Below are 24,358 nucleotides of genomic sequence, written 5' to 3'. Positions count from 1 at the left end.
TCAGAGTGTGCTTTTGTACAAAGCCGAACTGCCCTATGCATTCTCATCAGATAATTCCCAAATGCATGTGACATCTGCCACAGAATTGTAGGACTATTAGACAGTTTTATTACTACCTCACAAAAATATTTCAAACCCTGTGGAAGTTTTACGAAACCAGCACTCATCAGTCCTTATCATTCCCAATTTTGAGACCCATGAGATGCGTCTCAGAGCAATTAGAGATGTCAATTTTGAAGCAAACTGTCACATGATAAATGCTTCATTATCTGTAGGCAATAGACCATTAAAAACTTTATCTCTTTCCAAAATCTTTATATCTTTAGATATACATTTGTAAATTTTAAATCTTTATACGATTGATCCCTTCTTCCTCTGAGCCATTGCTCTACGTAAGTTTCAACAAGCACTGAAATAGGCAGGTAGCTCAATAGATTTCCAAACACTGTTGTGTGGATGGATGCATAAATGGATCAGAAAGCCTGTAATGCTGGGAACTTGTAAGTTACAGTGATTATTAAAACATCCTAACCTTTTTTTTTTAAATGAAAAATGGTGGGATGTCTACATATTTTTTACAGTTAGCTATATACACATTTAAGGTGGTAGGGTACATGGAGCACTGAATTCAGGGCTGTGGAGGCTGGTACTGGTCTTACCACCTTGGGCAAGTCTCTTTCTTCCTGTCTCCTTGCTTGATCAATAACTTGAAGTGAGACCATCTCAGTTATGAGGTTCCATCCAACTCTAAAGTAATGTTTCTTGAAGATGGTGGGTTTCGAAAAATGGCACTCTGCACATGAAGGGATAACCCGTGATGTTGATAATCAAGTAATCTCTCTTGCCCTTGTTTCCTTGAGAAATCAACCTCCAATCTGAGGGCTGTGTGTGTGTGTGTGTGTGTGTGTGTGTGTGTGTGTGTATTTATGTATGTATATACCTGCATCAGTTGAAAAAGTGAACAGTTAACTTAGAGAATGAGGGTGTTTCTAGGAGAGACCCTCAGAAGATCCAGGTGGTTCGCTTTGTTACCATGTGTCAAAACTCAGGGAAGGTCAGTTTTTTTTCTGAGAAAAAGTTGTGTGGAAGTTTGAGGTTGGGCAAGAAAACATGAAAATTGGCACCTGGAATATGGATTCCTTAACACCTTTTATTTCACCCTTTTCTTGGAAGAATAAGTGTGCCCTGCTGGCATCACTTTGCTTTTTGTTGTTGAAGGACATAAACATCTTTCTTCCTGCCCCTGTGGCCACTTTGCCATTTACTCCTGTTCAACAGTTTACCCCGAAGCTATTGGTTATACTTAAAAGAAATTATATGTAATGGAAGAATGAATACAGACTTCTACTAGTACAGGACAGAAACCAGAAAGAATGTAACAGCTGTCCTTGGTGTTTTTGTTGAAAATGTTTGATTAAATATTGAAGTAGAGAGAAAATGAGAGGAGATGTAGGCAAGGAGTATTGAGGGAATAAAAGTAGGTAAACTCAATTATCAAAATATATTTAGAAACTGGACTTAATTTATTGTCAGCAAAGAACATCCATCATGGGTACCCTTTCTTTTCCAATTGATAAAAACCTAACACTGACATTCAACTTTTCTGGGGTTAAGACTGTTTTAAATCTCATTAAGAAAGGTGTTGTCATCCCCTTTTTACAGAATAGGAAGCTGAACCACCCAGAAGTTAAGTGCCTTTCACAGAACAATTCATTTCAACGATGAGTGAGCCTGGAACCAACTTCTTCCAACACTTGTTCCCTTGACCTTTTCTCTGATCCATGTCATGAGAATTATTTATAGGGTCTTAGTTACTCATTCCTCATAGGAATTTCTTCCAGGGTATGCATACATATGGGCTACATGTGAGAGAAAAGGTTGCACCTTCACAAAATCATGAATTAAATACACAGCGCTGGTTACTGCAGATGAATCAATGACAAGAAATAGAAGTTAGCAGGTTCTTCTCCTTTGGAACACGTTTTGTGTTTATTGTGTAATGGTCAAGCATGAAATGAAATAAGAGAAGCCCTAGGTGGATGGACAGAGCAGGGTGGAGTCAATGTGAAGATAGAAGAGCCAGCCCTATCTGCCCTGCTTGGCCCTTCCAGAAGCCCCTGCAGTGGAAGGACCATGTTCTGCATTTCTTGTGTTCAGGGATCCACTTAAATGCCATGCCCTTGACTCATGTGAGCCTCTGCTTCCTGCTCTGTGGCCCCTCGTGTGCTCTGTGAGCAGCTCATTGTCCCCTCATCTGTCATACTTGACTGCAGTTGCCTATGTGTCTTTTCTTTCCAAGACTCTCTCTGTCCTGTTCACAGTTATGCTTCTGGGTACCTGGCACATTGTAGGAATGAATGAATGTTTGATACGTGGACTCTTTTGAAAGCGTAAAACTCAAGTTTCAGAATAACTTTCCTGTTGCTGGGGGTACTGTTTGAAGGAATAATGAGAAGCACGTAGTCAAGAGATTGCCTTTTCTCTGATAATCACATCACTTCCACAGCATTTCACTGTCTGATCCACATTTGATGTAAGCTACTCAATTCCTTCATCTTCTTTTCTTGCTGAAAATTATTGTCCACGTGAGTCATTATGAAAGCCTAAACCTTGTAGTCATCCTCACAGGGATATGTCAGTGTGCTAACATTTGTGCCGGGTACCGGGGAAGGAAACATGCAAGGCTGCCCTTTGTTGGGGGGTCCAGTGTCTAATGGGAAGGCAGACAAGTAAACAATGGGACTGAGTGAGAGGTGCCTAAGGTGTCGGGGGGACAGGCACACATATGAGATGCTGCTTCAGGGATGGTGATGTCAATAGCATCTTGAAGGGGATTGTGCCATCAGGTTGCACCAGAATGTCTTTTCTAACATGGATCAAGTTGCCAGCTGCCTTTGAGTTTGAGCTAACAAGTCTTATTGCAGGTCGTCTTCATACCAAACATAATAAAAGAACATAGTAAAAGTGTTTGCACTATGAGTTCAGTGAAACATGCTGAAGATCTACTCTGTCCTTGTAACTTAGCAGATGTGTATGCACAAATCCTGTGGGCAGGTGCTCTCTGATGAGGGGCAGAGCCCAGCTATGCCCCTGAAAAACAAAGGAGATATCTTAAATGCTACCCTAGGGATGTTTAAAGGTGATTTTGATGCACAGAGGAGGAGGATTCCGTTCTGCCTGGGAAGTCAGAGGAGGCAGCACTGAGCAGGTGGAACTTCTTATACTGGGCACTGAAGCATGGGTAGGAGTTCACCAGGTAGAGGGGAATGGAATGGAATGGAATGGAACAGAACGGAACGGAGTCAGGGCAGAAGAGCCCTCTGTGCAGATGTGGGCAAAGGCAGGAGGGCAGGGAACAATTTATCTTTCGGGTTTGCTGCTGTGTATATCCTAAATGTGAGGAAGGATGCTGAAAGGGTGGGCTTATGCAGCTGCCTGTGGAGTAGATTTCATTTGGTAGGTAATGAGGAATCACTGAAAGGTACTGAGTAAAGGGCACAGACATGATCCGATTAGGTTTTTAGGGGAGGAGAACCACTCTGTCACTATACAAAGGACAGAGCATGGGATCTGTGGGGTGGGGTGGAGTGTGGACACTGAAGGGTGAGTCCCCATTAGGAAGCATTAACCGTAGTCCTGGAGCAAGACAGTGGAGGCCTTAACTAGACAGGATGCAATGGAAAGAAGAGGCAGATTAGAGTGGCATTGAAAAGGGGTATTGATGGCACACAAGGATCAGGAGACTGTGAAGACAGTGGGAAAGAAACAGCTCTCAGGTGTCCTTCATCAAGTGGGGGTACATTGACACCTCCCATGTCAAAAACTTAAATCACCTGCGTTACAGAAACACACCCTCACAACAACCATTGAGTAGGTACTGTTTTTCCTTGTTAAAGAAGAGGAACCCAGTGGTCAGAGATGTCTAGTAACTTAGCCAAGGTCACACAGCTCATGGTAGGACCTCCACTCATGGGAGGTACCCAGCTTGACAGAGACTACTGAGTCATTCACTGATGACTACAAGTGAAATGTGGAGCTCAGACCTTCAAAAAGCTGGGATGGTACTGAAAGAAAAATGAGGGATAGTGTATGCCATAGACTGAATGTGTCCCTCAAAATTCGTGTTGAAACTTAATCCCCAATGTAATGGTATCGGAGGTGAGGGCTTTGTGAGGTAATTACAGGTATTGAGGGAGGAATCCTCATGAATCAGATTAGTGTCCTTGTAAAAGAGGCCCTCGAGTGCTCTCTTGTATCTTGTACCATGTGAGAACACAACAAAAAGGCATCATCTAGGAATCAGGAAGCAGGGCCTCCCTAGACAGCAAACCTTCTCCTTCCTGCTCCTTGTTCTTTCAGCCCCCAGAACTGTGAGAAGTACATTTCTGTGGTTTATAAGCCACCTAGTCTTCTGATATTTTGTTATATCAGCCCAGTCAGACTAAGAGAGTACAGTAGCTTTCAAGGGCAACTGGATCAAGGGGAAGGAGGACTTTTTTTATTTGTTAAAGATGTCAGCAACTGGCTGGGTGTGGTGGCTCACACCTGTAATCCCAACACTTTGCGAGGCAGAGGCAGGCAGAACACCTGAGGTCAGGAGTTCAAGACCAGCCCGACCAACATGGTGAAACCCCCGTCTTTACTATAATAAAAAATTAGCTGGGTGTGGTGGTGTGCGCCTGTAATCCCAGCTACTAGGGAAGCTGAGGTGCTTGAACCCAGCAGGTAGAGGTTGCAGTCAGCCGAGATTGCATGACTGCACTCTAGCCTGGGTGATAGAGAGTGACTCCGTCTCAAAAAAAAATAAAATAAATAAAAAGATGTCAACAACTTAAGCATTTTTGTAGGTAGGGCAGAGGGGACTAATGAAAAGAGAGTAGGACATCCTAGTGTGAGGGGAGGGTTGGGCTCAGGAAGGAGGAAGTACACCTCTCCCTTGGACATTGGAAGGGAAGGCGTTGCTGATGAAAACTCCAAAGAAAGAAGAGGTCCATGCAGAATGCCTCATCACTGGGTTTGAGCTTTTCAGCAACATTGGTGGGAAATAATGAATGCAGACATGGTACCTTCAGGCGCTGGAAAAGGCACTGCACTCGACCCTCTGGGAAGCTGATCTGAAAGGCATGCAGGGCGTCCCGGTGTGAGGAGCTGTGTGGGGAGTGCGTCTGGAGGCAGAGAGTCTTACTTCCTGACTTTGTAGCCATGCAGCTCAGTACCCTCAGCGAGAGTCCGCTCCCTGCAATTTGCTTTCCAGGTACTGCTTTAGGGTGTTTAGACTTCCACAATGGGGAAGATAAAATAAATACATTTTAATTTCTAGGAAAATGAAGCATGCAAAAATAAAATCACTTGCTCTATCCAGTGTATCATTTGCTTTTCCAGCCTATTTTAGCAGTTACAGAGGATAACTGCTAAGCACACTGTAAAGGTAAACTGAGGCTGGAGCCGAACCGGGAGCAAAGACACAAGGCAAATGGCAGTGAGAACAGCCTTTATTAGGACTTGCGGGTGAGGTTCCTCGGTCCAAAGGTGCGGGCCGAGGAAGTCGCGCTGAGGGAGGAGGGTAGGGACCTTTTATAGCTTGAGCGATGGGGAAGTGGTTGTGCAAAACAAGTCCTGGTGGGTCTTGAAACTGCAATGTCACGAGGAAGGGGTCTTTGGAAACTGTTTAACTGAAACTGCTGTTTACAAACTTGTGAAATGCAGGTGAGCTGTGGGTCATGGGGGGGTGTGGTTGCCCAACCAGAACTCTGACGCATGTAAGTCTGCGGGTGTGTACAAGGGTGAAGGGAGTCTTTAACAAAAGGCCTGCTATGCCGGGTAATGCCGCCATGTTGGTTCTAGATTCCTGTCTAACACACACTTGACTCATTCATTTGTAGATTTCATTGTAAGCACAATTAACCCATCCTTAAAAAAAAATCTTGAGAGAAAAGTATTCAAGTTCTTGACTAAATTCAGCTTTCGGAAGGCATCAGTGATTCTGCTGATGGTGACTGAGAGGGTTAAATATGTAGATGTTTTCTTCTTGGTGTGTGAGAGACATGTTTGTGTTGGTGGGAGCAGCAGGTGTGTGTGGAAGGAGAGCCGGAGTCCCAGGCCACCACACTGCTTGGGGTGGTAACATGTATTTCTCATGTTCTGCTCTGCCAGGCTGAGTACAATGTGTTGATAACTGACATCTATGCTTCTATCAAATTAAACCTGAAGTGCCTGTCTCTTTTCATTTCAAATAACTTTGCTCTTTCCTCAGGTGACTATCTTTAATCTTTGTTAGAAATGCTTGTTCCCTGGTGCCACAAAGAAATAGCACTCAAACATAAATTTAAACATCTCAGCAAGGCCATTTTTGCTTTCTGCAGAAAGGGTGCCCCACATAGATGGAACAATGGCAAGAGCACACTTGAACAAAGGAAAAGCAGACATATTTATCCCTTACGCATTTGGGTCGTCCTTACCGCTGTGTCCAGCATCCATTGGCTGGAGTTGGACCTCACAGTCTTAAACTGATACCCTATTTGCTAATAGCTTAACACTTTCCTAAATAGGTAAGTGCAAGGGAGAACAAAGAAGAAGAGGAAGTTGCTCACGAAAGGTTTAAGGAAGCAATAACATTTCCAAACAGGGAAGTGGCATAAGCTATGAGCTAAGACTTGCCTGGGCCTGTCCAGACATGTCTGAGTAAGCCAAAGCAACTAACTGGGCTAAAGTGTAAAAACTGATAGTTGATAGGAGGCTTTAGAGTAAGAAGCTACTATTCCTAGTGTGTATTATTTTATTTTTAAACCAAGATGAGCTTTAAAGAGGAACTTTTCTACTTTCTACAATCTTTATCAAGTTTTCAGTTCGTTAGTCTATTTAATCTCTTATGTCATTTTTATACTTCTTATGCCATTTAGACCATCAATTTATAAACACTGAGAAATGCAATTATTATAATTGTTATTAATTATATTGAATTCAGAGGAGTGACACATGTTTAATATTACATTCTATAAAAAATTATAAGCTTAATTTCAGGAAAGATTCAGTTTTATTCATATAAGTATGTACTATTAGTCAAAAAGTCCCTTATCAAACTCAATGTTTATAAACCAACAGGCAAGTTTTTTTGTGTGCCCACCAGATGCTTATATGCCCACGGGCAGGAATGGTCACAGGAATAACTGGTCCATCCAGCTGGAACTTGGGGATGTTTCTAAATGTTTGATAGAGATCCTGCTATCCATGCAGCCGTGGAATGACTTGGCTAACTGACATCTTTTCTTTAGGAACCATGGAGTACGCAACACATCCCGGCCCTGTTTTCAGCCTTCTGTGGCCTCTTGGTCGCCCTTTCCTACCATCTGAGCCGGCAGAGCAGTGACCCATCTGTACTCATGTGAGTGGTCTACGCCTGTGCTCTCATCACTGAGCTGGGGGCATGGTTGCTGCAGCTTTGCGCTGTGACTGAGGTGGGGAGACAGCAGTTCACTGCCCATTGTGATTTCATTCTCATTATTAAACTAGCTGGTCACTCACTAGAGGAGGGGAGGAGAAATACAGGACTAGCCAGAAACTAATAACAATTAAAAGTGAACATCTAGCAAACATTTTAGCTTTGCTCTTTTGATTTTGGAGTAAAATGCACAGTGGCAGGAACAGAAGGCCAATAACACCCAAGCCCTGTTGTGACTTTCCCTTGGGTGAGTTGGATGAGAAGCTACCACCTCAACAATACCCTCTCTAGATCCATGAAGCTGCATCCCTGCCTTTGGTCTAGGCAGTTACCCTGGGGAGACGAAACCAGCACCTCTGAAAGGAAAGATTTTGTTTGATATTATTGTTTTGTTGTTGTTGTTGTTCTCAATCTGACCAACGTCCTCTGGATTTAAAGTGAGATTTGCACCAAAGTGTTAACATGTATTTAATGTAATCCTTAGTAATGTGAAAGTATACATTACAATCTTCCCTTTAATCATTACTCTGGCACTGGAAATCTTTCATGTGATGCCACAGTGGGTTTCAGATATTGACAGTAGCATCTTATGTAATTTGTTTAAATTTATGAAAGATTTTAACTTAAGATAACCATAACTCTTTGAGGACCATAGACATTATAATTTTAGGCGATTAGGTTTAGCAGTATGAAAGGCATGAAAAATGGGGGAAAGAAAAGTTAAACATGGTTCACACAATTTTTAGTGTCAATTGTATTTGTGCAATGTTCACTTTCTGCTGCTAATTGTGAAGATGAAGGCCTAGTGGGCTGGCAGAGATGGAGGACCTTCTCTGTGTCCCACTGCTGACAGCAGAGGGCAATGATACTGCTAAGGTACTTGACTGCTCTCATTAGGATGAAATTTACAAATCAAAACAGTATCTTTATGATCATTTGAACATGTACCTCTTTTTATTATACATTTTTAAATGAAGAGAGCACTTGTTTTTGTCATGTGTGGGCGTGAGATCTAAGGTGAAGTTATTTACCAAAAACACTGTCCCAGGAACATCTTTGATAAAGTAAAACCCATGTTTTTTCCACTTTCAGGTCCTTCATCCAATGCAGACTGTTGCCTAAATTTTTACATCAAAATCTGGAAGAGTCAGCTGCTGACCCTCTCCCCAAGAAGATGAAAGATTCAGTGGTGAGACATTTGCATTGTGTAATGTAGTATAGGAGGGCCTCACCTTTCAGCAGAGATCAGTGGAGCTCTAGGCAGGTGGACAGGAGAAGTACTAGGACAGAAAGAGACACCTCGCTTGGTAACTGGCACACTGGGCTGTTGAGCTGCCTGCCAGGTGCAGCGCAGTTTGAAATGCTTATTCTCTGGTGCTGTAAAGAAATAGCACTTGAACATAAATTTAATTTACTCAGCAAGGCCATTTTTATAGTTTCTGCAGAAAGGGTACACTCGCCAGCAGTTTTGCCATGAGAGTATACCAAACAAAGGAGACAGGATCATTTATAACCTGACGCGTCCACCTTACTTGCTGTGTCCGGTTTCCATTGGCTGGAACGGGACCTCACATGCTGTATTTGTCCTGACTGGCTGGCAACTTAGAACTTTTTAAAAGAGGCAAAGGTAGAGGAGAACAAAGGAAGGAGGAAGTAACTTGTGGAATGCCGAGAAAGGTAAAAACACCTCCAAATAAGGAAGAGGAATAGGCTATAACTTAATGCTTGCTTGGACCAGTATAAGCCTTCAGGGCAAATATTTAGGCTAAATTGTGGGAGCTAAGAGCATAAAGTACATAGATTTCTTTGTCACAGCTAGTAAATATTTAAGAATGTTAGTACAGGTCTTTGAATAAATTTTGCTTCTAAGAGAAGTTACTGTTTATTCCTAATTAAATGGGGAGGGAAAGTCTTTGAAGAGGAACCTTTATTTTTTACAAGCCCTTTAGAGCATCTTGATGGCGGCTGTTGTGCACACATGGTGTGGGCACTTAGGTGGCCCTCAGGTGGCTGCAGTTTGCCAGGATAGTCACATGAATCACATTCAGTCAGTTTTGCGTATTGCTGGCACCAAATAGCAGGTGGGCTCTGCACAAATGAAAGCTTGTCGATAAACGTTTAGCCAACCTGCCCTCCTGATGTGGTCCACACACAGCTGTTCTCCACATCTCCCCCAAGCACCATGCTTAGTTCAGAGCCCTCTTTCAAAGTTGATGTCTGCACAGCCATTGCTTGGGGCCCTTGAGCTTCAGACTTATGGCTGGGTCACAGAGAAGTGGGTAACCACACTGGGTTGAGCACAGGAGAAGAAAAGGAAGAAGGAGAGGAAGGAAGGAACAAGAGAATCCTACAGCTATAAAATAATGATGCCATTTCCTTGTTCACCAGGAAAATGGCTCTGGACAGCTTCAACAATTATTTTAGCAGATGTAGTTTCTTTGGTATCAACTTACAAACATTCATACTTTGAAAAGCAATGCTCATTAATTGTGTAAGCTCTCATACATCTGAATATTGAGCTTGGAGCCGTCTAATGTCCTTGACTCACACTTTTCCTGGTTTTCTTAGGAATGATAGATAAAAGGAAAAGGGAATAGTCTGTTGATCCAGCCAGGACTGTGGCTCATTTGTCTTGATATCCACAGAGCCAGTGCCTGTTGTTACAGTGGGTGCTCAGTAGAGTTCATGGAATTTAGTTGAATTTAATTGCAGCCTGCCATTTCAAGACAATGTATGGGACTCACAGCCAACATGATAGCCTTTAAAAAAATTCATACTCAGCTTTTGTGCCTTTGAGTGTGGTCACAATTCAAGCTAATGTATTAAGGCTTTTTTTTTTTTTTTTCCACCACAAGGGAATAAAAGGGCAAATCACTTAATATGAGTAAGGGCATAGTTCATGAATTTTAGGAGCAGAGATACATTTAAAAGCAGGTTAAAAGTCGAAGCAGCTGGGCCTGATGAGATGGCAGCTTAAAAGAAAGAGAAGTGTTTGACATAATCCTAGCATCCACAACCTGACCTCTAATATTTATACCAGGAGACTTACAGGGAGAAGGTCAGACTGACATTCCTACAGCATTTTCTGTAAAAGCCGTAGGGTGGTCCAGAGTCTACCCAAAACTCTCCCCGTGGATATCTGAGAAAAACTATGCCCTTCAGTCTTCCTTGATTTCATGACTGATGAAGGTGCATTTCTACTTTCTGATTTATTGCCGTTAAAAATAATGTAGGAATTACAAAGAAATTTGACCAGAAATTTGCCCAGCAGAGGTTGATAGTATTTCATTGGTATAATTAGATGTGATGGGCTAGGTGTTGCCTACTTTGGTTTTCATACCCTTTGAAATGCTTTGTACAGTGTGGAGCAATAACTTGTTAGGTGATTTAATAAGATGTTTATGTTCATTTCTCTGAAAAGTCTCTGGCCTAATTATAATATTTTAATGGGAATATCACATTCAGCTTTTAGAGTTTGATATATAATGCCTTCTGTGACACCGTGCAAGCATAAAATCCCCCTCCTCATTGTCTCTGATTTTCTTTCTCTGTACCTCTCTCCACCTTTTATTTTCTCTGTCTCCCTCTCTTTTCTTAAATTTTAGTTTGTATGAGAACCCCTTAAGAAACCTCATCAGATTTCAGTTTTCTAGCCCTCCCCCAACATTCTGATTCATCTGGCCTGTGAAAGGGTCTGAGGATCTTCATTTTAACAGGAATATTCACCCAGGTGATTCTGTTTAGGCGATCCATAGGTTGTACTTCAAGAAACATTGATCTAGAGACAGAGATATACCAATGGGCCTATACATTTGCATATGAGCAAGATAAGTTATGCACACAAAGTTTATCACCAAAATTCATTACTTAATAAAGATATAACTTTCTACTAGTGGTTTGCCTGGTTAGTCTTTTTCTATATGTCTTATTAGCACAGACTCTAAGCTTTTAACTTTCACATCTTCGTCATTGTCAACACCCTTTTTACTATGCTTAGATTTGTTCCTTTCACTGTATCAATTTTCTTCAGTTCCTAGAAGCAAAAAAAAAAAGCCTATTAATTCTTATGTGTAAAATTCAAACAGTTTTTTCCCAAATCATTGGTTATAATATCTAGATTTTTCTGGTCCCATGCTGCTAGATGTGGAATGTTGGACCAGGGGTTCTTAAGCTTCCTTTGAGAGTTGGAGTGTGAAGTACTATACAAAATGGCACAGTGAGTTTAAAATGTTCAGTATATGAAGAGCTAATATATTTCTTAGTTAAACCTGCATGGATTTACCATAAGTTTATTTACCATAAATCCAAAAATTTATATATAAATTTTTCATTTTTTTCTCTTTGCAGCCTTACACTGGCCAGAACTTCTAAAACGATATTCAATAAGATTAATAGTTTGCTCTCTACTTTATATGTATAAAACATAAATTATATATTACATATAATATATAAAATAGATATTTATATATAATTTTGTATATAAGATAAATTAAATATAAATATGTATTTATATCTATATCTTTATAAAGATATTTTATATAAGATAAATATAAAGATATTTATATCTAAGATAAAGACACAAAATAATATATAACTATAATATAAATATATATTTAATTTATATCTTAGATATATAAAATGAAAAACAAAATAGTAAAGAGCAAAGCGAAAGAGAAAAAAATGCTGATTTATATGTGTATATAAAACTTTTCTGTGCATACTATATAATCAACTACGAGTAATAAGAGGATTCATAAATATAACCAGAGAAAATAAAATTTAGAAAAGCAAGAACTTTCTAACATACCAGAAGTAACCTATGAAAATGTGATCCAACTCACAGTACCAACAAAATATCGAATTGATAATGGAAATGATTTTAACAAGTAGTGTCACAAATAAAGTAAACTACAGCAGTTTATTAAAGTGTAAATGATGTTCTGAATAAGTGGAGATGGACATAACCTGATTTTGGATAGGAAGGCTGAGATTTATAAAATGCCAGTTCTTTCTAATGAATTTGTAGGTTTCATATAATTCAAAACAGTTCCAAAGACATTATATTCCCAACATTGAGAAATGATTCTAAGGTTCCTTTAGAAGAATAGCAGTTCATAGTTTTTAAAAACTTGAGAAAGAAGTGTAAGAAAAAGTAACTTAGCACGTTTAGATTTAAGAGTGAAAACTGGGCTGGGCACAGTGGCTCACGCCGTAATGCCAGCACTTTTGGAGGCCGAGGTGGGTGGATCACCTGAGGTCAGGAGTTTGAAACCAGCCTGGCCAACATGGTGAAACCCCATCTCCACTAAAAATACAAAATTAGCCAGCTGTGGTGGCACATGCCTATAGTCTCAGCTACTTGGGAGGCTGAGGCAGGAGAATCACTTGAACCTGAGAGGTGGAGGTTGCAGTGAGCCGACCTCCCACATGGGAGATTAGATACCTCTGAAGAGAGAATTAGTGAACTGAAAGATAAAGAGAAAAGAAAGTACCCAGAATGTAACACTAATTGACAAAAGAAAAAAATCAAGAAATATGAAAGAGAAATGACTTGAAGGATAGAGTGAGAAAATCTAAAATATATCCAATCAGAATTCCTAGAAAAAGAGAGACTAAAGCATAATCAATATTTGATGAGATAATGTCTGAAAGTTTACCAGAATTGATGAAAGACACTTATCTTGAGATTCAGGAATTTACATGAATCGCAAGTAGGGTAAATTAAAGAAGAAAGAATCCACAACAGACAAGCCATAGTGAAAATGCAGCATGCCAAGCACACAGACCAACTTAAAGCAGGTAAACAGAATGAACAGATTACATGCAAATGAATGACAGGCTGCAAGCTCCTTTATCAAGAGCCCTCATGGAAGCCAGAAGACAGTTGTTGGATATACTTAATGATATGTAAAGAAAGTAACTGCCAAGCTAGAACTTTATTCCTAGTGAAAATATTTTTTAAGGATAAAAACAAAATAAATTTTAGAAAAATAAAAGCTCAGAGGCCCTCATTACATGTAATTCTGAAGGTATTTTTCAGTAGAAAGTGATCTTGTGTTAAAAGTAATTTGAGGAGAAAAGGAAAAAATAAAAAAAGAAAGTGATCTTGGATGGAAAATCTGATTTGCAAGTGAATAAAAAGAAAAGAAAGTGGCAGGTACATTGCAAATCTGAATAAATGTTAACTGCATAAAACCATGATAAGGCTATATAGTTGGCTTAAAAAATGTAAGGTAGAATAAAAATACATGACTATAATAACACACAAGTTTGGACGAGAGGAGAAATGAACTTCAAGTCGTCAGAGGTCTTAGTAATGTCCAAGAGAAGAATAAAGATACAGATTGAATATCCCTAATCCAAAAATCCAAAACCTGAAATGCTTCGAAATCCAAAACATTTTGAGCACCAATGTGACACTCAAAGGAAGGTAGTGTTTTGCATTTCGGATTTTCGGATGCGGGCTGCTCAGCCCGTACTGTTAACTTTGGTCTGTGATAAATTAGGTATGCATGTTGGTATGTTTTGTGCAACTACTAAAGGAAGAGAAACAAAGCATGTAGCTTCCAATTCCAAACAGAGGTAAAATGGAAAACTGAAAAATAGAAGTTATTCACAAATAAAAGGAAATTGGATTACTATGTCACACTATACTTAAAAGTCAATTCCAGGTAAATTATAAGCCTAAATATGAGAAAATAAAACCTGAAAGCACTTAGAATCATAATAATGGAAACTACTTTTATGCGAGCAGTGTAGGAAATAATTTTATAAAACAACACAAAAAGATTCAAATTAATTAAAATTATGACCTTTGACTTATTATTTTAAATTATACAGAAAAGACACTAGTGTCTAGATGAACATAAAACTCCTCTGCATCAATAAGAAAACCAAATATCTCCACTGAAAATAGGCAGAAGACTTGTACATACACTTCACAAATGAGGAAATATAAATGGCCAAAAAACATGAATATATGGACAACCTCACTAATAATCAGAAAACTCCAAATTAAAATCACACTAACTTACCATTTCAAAACTAGCGAACTAAAAAAATGTAAAGTTCTCACTAAGTGTTGGCAAGTGTAGAGCAAGAGAATTCTCATGTATTGCTGGTGGGAGTGTGAATTAGTATATACATTTTGGATGCAAGTTTGGTAACATAAAGTTTAAGACGTGAATAGACTGCAGCCAGCAATTCTACTCCTAGGTACTTATTCTAGAGCAAATCTTGCCCATTTGCACCAAAATACACATATAAAATTGTTCATGATAGCATCTATTTATGAAAGTGCCAAATGAGTAGTCTATAGCAAAGGAAATGAACTTATTACAGCCAAATGCAATGCATGAGTGAATCTTAACCACATCATGTTGAGCAAAGGAAGCAAGACACAAAATAATGCATATAGTATGGTACAATATGCTGAGTAAAAATGGGCAAAATGAAACAGCTTACAGTTGCATACCTAAGTCGTAAGTAGTGAAATCATTTTTTTTTTTAAGCAAGAAAATGATTTTCACCAGTCAGGATTGTTGATGGGAACCTCTAGGAGGCAAGAGAAGGATTTCTGATCAGATAGCCACATACCAGAAGCTTCTAGGATGCTGGAAATGTTAGATTTTATTGAACTAGTTGGTGGTCATAGAGGTGTTCACTTTGTAATTATTAAATTGTACATACTTATTATATGCACTTTATGGTTACCCGTGTCACATTTTAAAAAAGTAAAATAAATTGTCAAAAAGATATTAAAGTCAAACATTTATCCAAAATATACAGAGAAAATGATTTTTCAGACATAGGATCCATAAAGAAATAACACACACACAATACCCCGAGTTAGATTTAAGAACATAAAAATTTTAAACTTCTGTATGTAAAAAAAGGTGGCAAAATTTAAATAATTTGGTACAGTACTTGTAGCAAAGTTAGCAAAGGTAAATATCTTTCTAATACCAACAACCCTTATAATTTGATTTTTAAAACCCTGTAGGCATCATTTGTATATAATTGTATACAAATATGTATATATCTGAGCTTCAAAATGAAGCCATTTGAAATTTTATGTAAAATTTAGGAATGAATTATTAAGTAAATGTATGAAATAATTACTGGTATGAATTTTAAAATGCAAATTAAAATGAGATGGCATTTTTGTACACACCGTGAGCACTGGAAAAATTAGTGATGTGCAATTGTGTCAAGAGGGAATCTCGGGGGGGCGGAGCAAGATGGCCGAATAGGAACAACTCCAGTCTCCAACTCCCAGCGCGAGCGACACAGAAGACCGGTGATTTCTGCATTTTCAACTGAGGTACTGGGGTCATCTCACTAGGGAGTGCCGGACAATCGGTGCTGGTCAGCTGCTGCAGCCTGACCAGCGAGAGCTGAAGCAGGGCGAGGCATCGCCTCACCTGGAAGCGCAAGGGGGAAGGGGATCCGTTTTCCTAGCCAGGGGAACTGAGACACACAACACCTGGAAAATCGGGTAACTCCCACCCCAATACTGCGCTGTAAGCATACAGGCATTCCAGGAGAATATATCCCACACCTGGCCGGGAGGGTCCCACGCCCACGAAGCCTCCCTCACTGCTAACACAGCAGTCTGCCGCGATCTATCCGCAAGGCAGCAGCGAGGCTGGGGGAGGGGCGCCCGCCATTGCTGAGGCTTAAGTAGGTAAACAAAGCCGCTGGGAAGCTCGAACTGGGTGGAGCTCACAGCAGCTCAAGGAAGCCTGCCTGTCTCTGTAGTCTCCACCTCTGGGGACAGCGCACAGCTGAAGACCAACAGGGGAAGTAGCGGGAGCCGGTGCAGACGCGAACGACTCTGTCTGACAGCTTTGGGGAGAGCCGCGGATCTCCCAACGCGGAGGTTGAGATCTGAGAACGGACAGACTGCCTGCTCAGGTGTGTCCCTGACCCCTGAGTAGCCTAGCTGGGAGAAATCCCCCACTAGGGGCAGTCTGACACCCCACACCTCACAGGGTGGAGTACACCCCTGAGAGGACACTTCCAAAGGAAGAATCAGACAGGTACACTCGCTGTTCAGCAATATTCTATCTTCGGCAACCTCTGCTGCTGATACCCAGGCAAACAGGGTCTGGAGTGGACCTCAAGCAATCTCCAACAGACCAACAGAGAGTCCTTCTGACTGTCAGAAGGAAAACTATCAAACAGGAAGGACACCTATACCAAAACCCCATCAGTTCGTCACCACCATCAAAGACCAGAGACAGATAAAACCACAAAGATGGGGAAGAAGCAGGGCAGAAAAGCTGGAAATTCAAAAAATAAGAGCGCATCTCCCCCTGCAAAGGAGCGCAGCCCATCGCCAGCAATGGATCAAAGCTGGTCAGAGAATGACTTGGACGAGAGGAGAGAAGAAGGCTTCAGTCCATCAAACTTATCAGAGCTAAAGGAGGAATTACGTACCCAGCGCAAAGAAACTAAAAATCTTGAAAAAAGAGTGGAAGAATTGACAGCTAGACTCATTAATGCAGAGAAGATCATAAACGAAATGACAGAGATGAAAACCATGACACGAGAAATACGTGACAAATGCACAAGCTTCAGTAACCGACTCGATCAACTGGAAGAAAGAGTATCAGCGATTGAAGATCAAATGAATGAAATGAAGCGAGAAGAGAAACCAAAAGAAAAAAGAAGAAAAAGAAATGAGCAAAGCCTGCAAGAAGTATGGGATTACGTAAAAAGACCAAATCTACGTCTGATTGGGGTGCCTGAAAGTGAGGGGGAAAATGGAACCAAGTTGGAAAACACTCTTCAGGATATCATCCAGGAGAACTTCCCCAACCTAGTAGGGCAGGCCAACATTCAAATTCAGGAAATACAGAGAACGCCACAAAGATACTCCTCCAGAAGAGCAACTCCAAGACACATAATTGCCAGATTCACCAAAGTTGAAATGAAGGAAAAAATCTTAAGGGCAGCCAGAGAGAAAGGTCGGGTCACCCACAAAGGGAAGCCCATCAGACTAACAGCAGATCTCTCGGCAGAAACTCTACAAGCCAGAAGAGAGTGGGGGCCAATATTCAACGTTCTTAAAGAAAAGAATTTTAAACCCAGAATTTCATATCCAGCCAAACTAAGTTTCATAAGTGAAGGAGAAATAAAATCCTTTACAGATAAGCAAATGCTTAGAGATTTTGTCACCACCAGGCCTGCCTTACAAGAGACCCTGAAGGAAGCCCTAAACATGGAAAGGAACAACCGGTACCAGCCATCGCAAAAACTTGGCAAAATGTAAAGACCATCGAGGCTAGGAAGAAACTGCATCAACTAACGAGCAAAATAACCAGTTAATATCATAATGGCAGGATCAAGTTCACACATAACAATATTAACCTTAAATGTTAATGGACTAAATGCTCCAATTAAAAGACACAGACTGGCAAACTGGATAAAGAGTCAAGACCCATCAGTCTGCTGTATTCAGGAGACCCATCTCACATGCAGAGACATACATAGGCTCAAAATAAAGGGATGGAGGAAGATCTACCAAGCAAATGGAGAACAAAAAAAAGCAGGGGTTGCAATCCTAGTCTCTGATAAAACAGACTTTAAACCATCAAAGATCAAAAGAGACAAAGAAGGCCATTACATAATGGTAAAGGGATCAATTCAACAGGAAGAGCTAACTCTCCTAAATATATATGCACCCAATACAGGAGCACCCAGATTCATAAAGCAAGTCCTTAGAGACTTACAAAGAGACTTAGACTCCCATACAATAATAATGGGGGACTTCAACACTCCGCTGTCAACATTAGACAGATCAACGAGACAGAAAGTTAACAAGGATATCCAGGAATTGAACTCATCTCTGCACCAAGCAGACCTAATAGACATCTATAGAACTCTCCACCCCAAATCAACAGAATATACATTCTTCTCAGCACCACATCGCACTTATTCCAAAATTGACCACATAATTGGAAGTAAAGTACTCCTCAGCAAATGTAAAAGAACAGAAATTATAACAAACTGTCTCTCAGACCACAGTGCAATCAAACTAGAACTCAGGACTAAGAAACTCAATCAAAACCGCTCAACTACATGGAAACTGAACAACCTGCTCCTGAATGACTACTGGGTACATAACGAAATGAAAGCGGAAATAAAGATGTTCTTTGAAACCAATGAGAACAAAGATACAACATACCAGAATCTCTGGGACACATTTAAAGCAGTGTGTAGAGGGAAATTTATAGCACTAAATGCCCACAAGAGAAAGCAGGAAAGATCTAAAATTGACACTCTAACATCACAATTAAAAGAACTAGAGAGGCAAGAGCAATCACATTCAAAAGCTAGCAGAAGGCAAGAAATAACTAAGATCAGAGCAGAACTGAAGGAGATAGAGACACAAAAAACCCTCCAAAAAATCAATGAATCCAGGAGTTGGTTTTTTGAAAAGATCAACAAAATTGACAGACCGCTAGCAAGGCTAATAAAGAAAAAAAGAGAGAGGAATCAAATAGATGCAATAAAAAATGATAAAGGGGATATCACCACTGACCCCACAGAAATACAAACTACCATCAGAGAATACTATAAACGCCTCTACGCAAATCAACTAGAAAATCTAGAAGAAATGGATAATTTCCTGGACACTTACACTCTCCCAAGGCTAAACCAGGAAGAAGTTGAATCCCTGAATAGACCAATAGCAGGCTCTGAAATTGAGGCAACAATTAATAGCCTACCCACCAAAAAAAGTCCAGGACCAGATGGATTCACAGCTGAATTCTACCAGAGGTACAAGGAGGAGCTGGTACCATTCCTTCTGAAACTATTCCAATCAATAGAAAAAGAGGGAATCCTCCCTAACTCATTTTATGAGGCCAACATCATCCTGATACCAAAGCCTGGCAGAGACACAACAAAAAAAGAGAATTTTAGACCAATATCCCTGATGAACATTGATGCAAAAATCCTCAATAAAATACTGGCAAACCGGATTCAGCAGCACATCAAAAAGCTTATCCACCATGATCAAGTGGGCTTCATCCCTGGGATGCAAGGCTGGTTCAACATTCGCAAATCAATAAACGTAATCCAGCATATAAACAGAACCAAAGACAAGAACCACATGATTGTCTCAATAGATGCAGAAAAGGCTTTTGACAAAATTCAACAGCCCTTCATGCTAAAAACGCTCAATAAATTCGGTATTGATGGAACGTACCTCAAAATAATAAGAGCTATTTATGACAAACCCACAGCTAATATCATACTGAATGGGCAAAAACTGGAAAAATTCCCTTTGAAAACTGGCACAAGACAGGGATGCCCTCTCTCACCACTCCTATTCAACATAGTGTTGGAAGTTCTGGCTAGGGCAATCAGGCAAGAGAAAGAAATCAAGGGTATCCAGTTAGGAAAAGAAGAAGTCAAATTGTCCCTGTTTGCAGATGACATGATTGTATATTTAGAAAACCCCATCGTCTCAGCCCAAAATCTCCTTAAGCTGATAAGCAACTTCAGCAAAGTCTCAGGATACAAAATTAATGTGCAAAAATCACAAGCATTCTTATACACCAGCAACAGACAAGCAGAGAGCCAAATCAGGAATGAACTTCCCTTCACAATTGCTTCAAAGAGAATAAAATACCTAGGAATCCAGCTTACAAGGGATGTAAAGGACCTCTTCAAGGAGAACTACAAACCACTGCTCAGTGAAATCAAAGAGGACACAAACAAATGGAAGAACATACCATGCTCATGGATAGGAAGAATCAATATCGTGAAAATGGCCATACTCCCCAAGGTTATTTATAGATTCAATGCCATCCCCATCAAGCTACCAATGACTTTCTTCACAGAATTGGAAAACACTGCTTTAAAGTTCATATGGAACCAAAAAAGAGCCCGCATTGCCAAGACAATCCTAAGTCAAAAGGACAAAGCTGGAGGCGTCACGCTACCTGACTTCAAACTATACTACAAGGCTACAGTAACCAAAACAGCATGGTACTGGTACCAAAACAGAGATACAGACCAATGGAACAGAACAGAGTCCTCAGAAATAATACCGCACATCTACAGCCATCTGATCTTTGACAAACCTGAGAGAAACAAGAAATGGGGAAAGGATTCCCTATTTAATAAATGGTGCTGGGAAAATTGGCTAGCCATAAGTAGAAAGCTGAAACTGGATCCTTTCCTTACCCCTTATACGAAGATTAATTCAAGATGGATTAGAGACTTAAATGTTAGACCTAATACCATAAAAACCCTAGAAGAAAATCTAGGTAGTACCATTCAGGACATAGGCATGGGCAAGGACTTCATGTCTAAAACACCAAAAGCAACGGCAGCAAAAGCAAAAATTGACAAATGGGATCTCATTAAACTAAAGAGCTTTTGCACAGCAAAAGAAACTACCATCAGAGTGAACAGGCAACCTACAGAATGGGAGAAAATTTTTGCAACCTACTCATCTGACAAAGGGCTAATATCCAGAATCTACAAAGAACTCAAACAAATATACGAGAAAAAAACAAACAACCCCATCAAAAAGTGGGGAAAGGATATGAACAGACATTTCTCAAAAGAAGATATTCATACAGCCAACAGACACATGAAAAAATGCTCATCATCACTGGCCATCAGAGAAATGCAAATCAAAACCACAATGAGATACCATCTCACACCAGTTAGAATGGCAATCATTAAGAAGTCAGGAAACAACAGGTGTTGGAGAGGATGTGGAGAAATAGGAACACTTTTACACTGTTGGTGGGATTGTAAACTAGTTCAACCATTATGGAAAACAGTATGGCAATTCCTCAAGGATCTAGAACTAGATGTACCATATGACCCAGCCATCCCACTACTGGGTATATACCCAAAGGATTATAAATTAGTCTACTACAAAGACACATGTACACGTATGTTTATTGCGGCACTATTCACAATAGCAAAGACTTGGAATCAACCCAAATGTCCATCTGTGACAGACTGGATTAAGAAAATGTGGCACATATACACCATGGAATACTATGCAGCCATAAAAAAGGATGAGTTTGCGTCCTTTGTAGGGACATGGATGCAGCTGGAAACCATCATTCTTAGCAAACTATCACAAGAAGAGAAAACCAAACACCGCATGTTCTCACTCATAGGTGGGAACTGAACAATGAGATCACTTGGACTCGGGAAGGGGAACATCACACACTGGGGTCTATCATGGGGAGGGGGGAGGGGGGAGGAGGGAGGGATTGCATTGGGGAGTTATACATGATATAAATGATGAATTGATGGGTGCTGACGAGTTGATGGGTGCAGCACACCAACATGGCATAAGTATACATATGTAACAAACCTGCACGTTATGCCCATGTACCCTAGAACTTAAAGTATAATAAAAAAAAAAAAAAAAAAAAGAGGGAATCTCTTAGATATCATTTGTGTTTATGTAAATTATTACAATCATCTGGAAAAGCATAATTTATCAAGGATTGTAAAATGCTTATAACCTACAATAGAGTAAATCTATTTGCTAGAGTTTTTCTAGAAAATTAATTCAAAATATAAAAAAAATTCAGGGACATAAAGATAATAATTTCAGCATTATTCATCATGGTAAACAACGGAAGGCAACCTGATAGTAGCAGTCAAGGGATGTTTGCACTATAAGTCATTCAATTTCATTCACTAAATTAATGTTTTGAGTGATCATAATGGCATTGTATGTGTATGACATCACAAGATGGTAAATTATTTAGCCATTAAATGATATTAGTGAGGCTATACAATTATATATATGTGTGTGTGTATATATATATATATTGCTTACAAAAAAGTACTGTAGAAAAGGTAGAAAATTATTTGCACACTAAGATTACTTATAAAATATGCATAGAAATATTCATATACATAATGATTATAGCTAGAGCCTGGTTTAACATCCACAGGAAAAATACTGGCTTGGAAAACACAAAAATGCTAATACCATTAATGTCAGGCTATAATGATTGTAAATGATTTTCCCCTCTCTTCTCTATGTTCTAGGGTGCTGCAATATTATTACGTTTTTCTATAATGGGAAACTTAATTAATAATACAAATTACAAAGACCTAAATTTGCATTTTGCTTCCATCTTGCAGTATATTCCCTTTCACACTCATTTTTGTAAGATCTAACACAGTACAATTCACTCTTAAGACATAGGACATTTATTGAAAGGAAACAGATTCTTAAACTCTTGTTTTTTAGATAAGTAATTTAACAGAGTCACAGATTTTTTTTAACCTTCAAGCATGTGAAGGAAGAGAGCAGTACTAGTAAATTCTCTTTTTATATTATAAAACTAAGATTAAAATAAAATATACCTACCTCAAAAAACCCACACATATTTATATCTTATAGAAGGTGGAAAGGTATAATAATATACATTTAAATGAGCAAAAAGTTATTTAACAGGAAAACCAACCAAAATTACAAACTTTTTAGAGCATTAAAGGCTGCTTTCACAGGACAGAGTAGCGGACTCTGAAGTTCAGGTGTGTTACAAGATTCCTTTTAAAGATATTATTTTTATTTTGCTAAAAAGAGATTTTATTGTGTATATTTAAGGTATATAACACAATGTCACGAGGTACATATAGACAGTGAAATGGTTACTATAGTGAAGTAAGTTAAAATATCCATCATCTCACATAGTTACCCATTTTTATGTTTTTGTGGCAAGGGCAGCTAAAATCTATTTATTTTGCAGGAATCCCAAATATAGTACAGTTTTATTAACTATAGTTCTCATGTACATTAGATTGCTGGAGTTTTTTATCCTACATATCTGCTACTTTATAACTCCTAACATACCTGTCCCCATCTCTACCTACCCCACGCCCATGTTAACTACTGTTTTATTCTGTGTCTCTGAATATTTGACTCTCTCTCTCTCTGTCTTTAGACTCTACATAAAAGTGAAATCATGCAGTATTTGTCTTTCTGTGTCTGGGTTATTTCGCTTAGCAAAATGTGCTCCAGGTTCATCCATGTTGTGGCAAATGGCAGGATGTCTCTTTTTATAAAGGCTGAAGAATATTCCATTTACGTTTATATTAGAATTTCTTTATCCATCATCTATCTGTTGACAGAGACTCAGGTTGTTCCCACATCTTGGCTATTGTGAACAGTGCTGCAATACATGTGGTAGCACAGATATCTTTATGGCATGGTGATTTCATTTCCTTTGGGTATATGCCTAGAAGAGGGATTGCTGGGGCACATGGTAGTTCTGTTTTTAATATCTTTTTTTTTTTAATATAAAGATGGGTTCCGATTATGTTGCCCAGGCTGGTCTTGAACTCGCAACCTTAAGCAGTCTTCCCACCTCGGCCTCCCAAAGTGCTGGAATTACAGGCGTGAACCAACACACCTGGCCTATTTTTAAATTTCTTTAGAACCGCCATATTGTTTTCATAATGGGTTGCACCTATCTACATTCCCACCAAAAAAAAAAAAATATTATTTTCCAGGATAAAATTTTTGGAGCAGAATAATATCTGCTTTTTGGTGGCTTTGGGGAAAAACAACTGTTTCCTTTTGATTTTGCTGATGTTGTTTTCAGCAATATTAGGAGAGCAGTCTAGTTTCATTAACTAGTATCAAGAGTAAAAAGCTCAGTAATTACCATTTGCCATCTGTATATCTCCTTCCGTGAAGCATCTGTTCAGAACTTTTTACCATGTGCAGCTAGGGATGTAGGAGGGTGTTGTTTGTTTGTAGGTAAATGTCCTTTGTTGAATGTGGGTTTTATGAGTAGTAATTTTTTTCCCTAGTCTTTGGCTTGCCTTTTTGTAAGTGTCTTTCAAAGAGCAAAAGTTTTACATTTTTGTGATGTCCAATTTATTTAATTTTTTCTTTTACAGTTCAAACTTTTA

At 39.4% G+C, this 24,358-nt stretch overlaps 1 protein-coding gene across 1 annotated transcript in view; it reads left to right on the top strand.

The window, feature by feature from the left end:
* The window catches only part of PCNX2 (pecanex 2), a 318,318-nt gene that overhangs the window by 111,461 nt on the left and 182,499 nt on the right, over nt 1-24,358 (top strand). The window contains 2 exon segments of the mRNA XM_030935586.1: nt 7,272-7,381; nt 8,531-8,627. Coding sequence (XP_030791446.1) covers nt 7,272-7,381; nt 8,531-8,627 — 207 coding nt within the window.

Source organism: Rhinopithecus roxellana, chromosome 8 (assembly GCF_007565055.1).
Source record: "Rhinopithecus roxellana isolate Shanxi Qingling chromosome 8, ASM756505v1, whole genome shotgun sequence".
In the NCBI taxonomy this organism is placed as follows: Eukaryota; Metazoa; Chordata; class Mammalia; order Primates; family Cercopithecidae; genus Rhinopithecus; species Rhinopithecus roxellana.
Note: the sequence above shows the minus strand (reverse complement) of the source record. Positions and strands in the feature narration are given on the sequence as shown.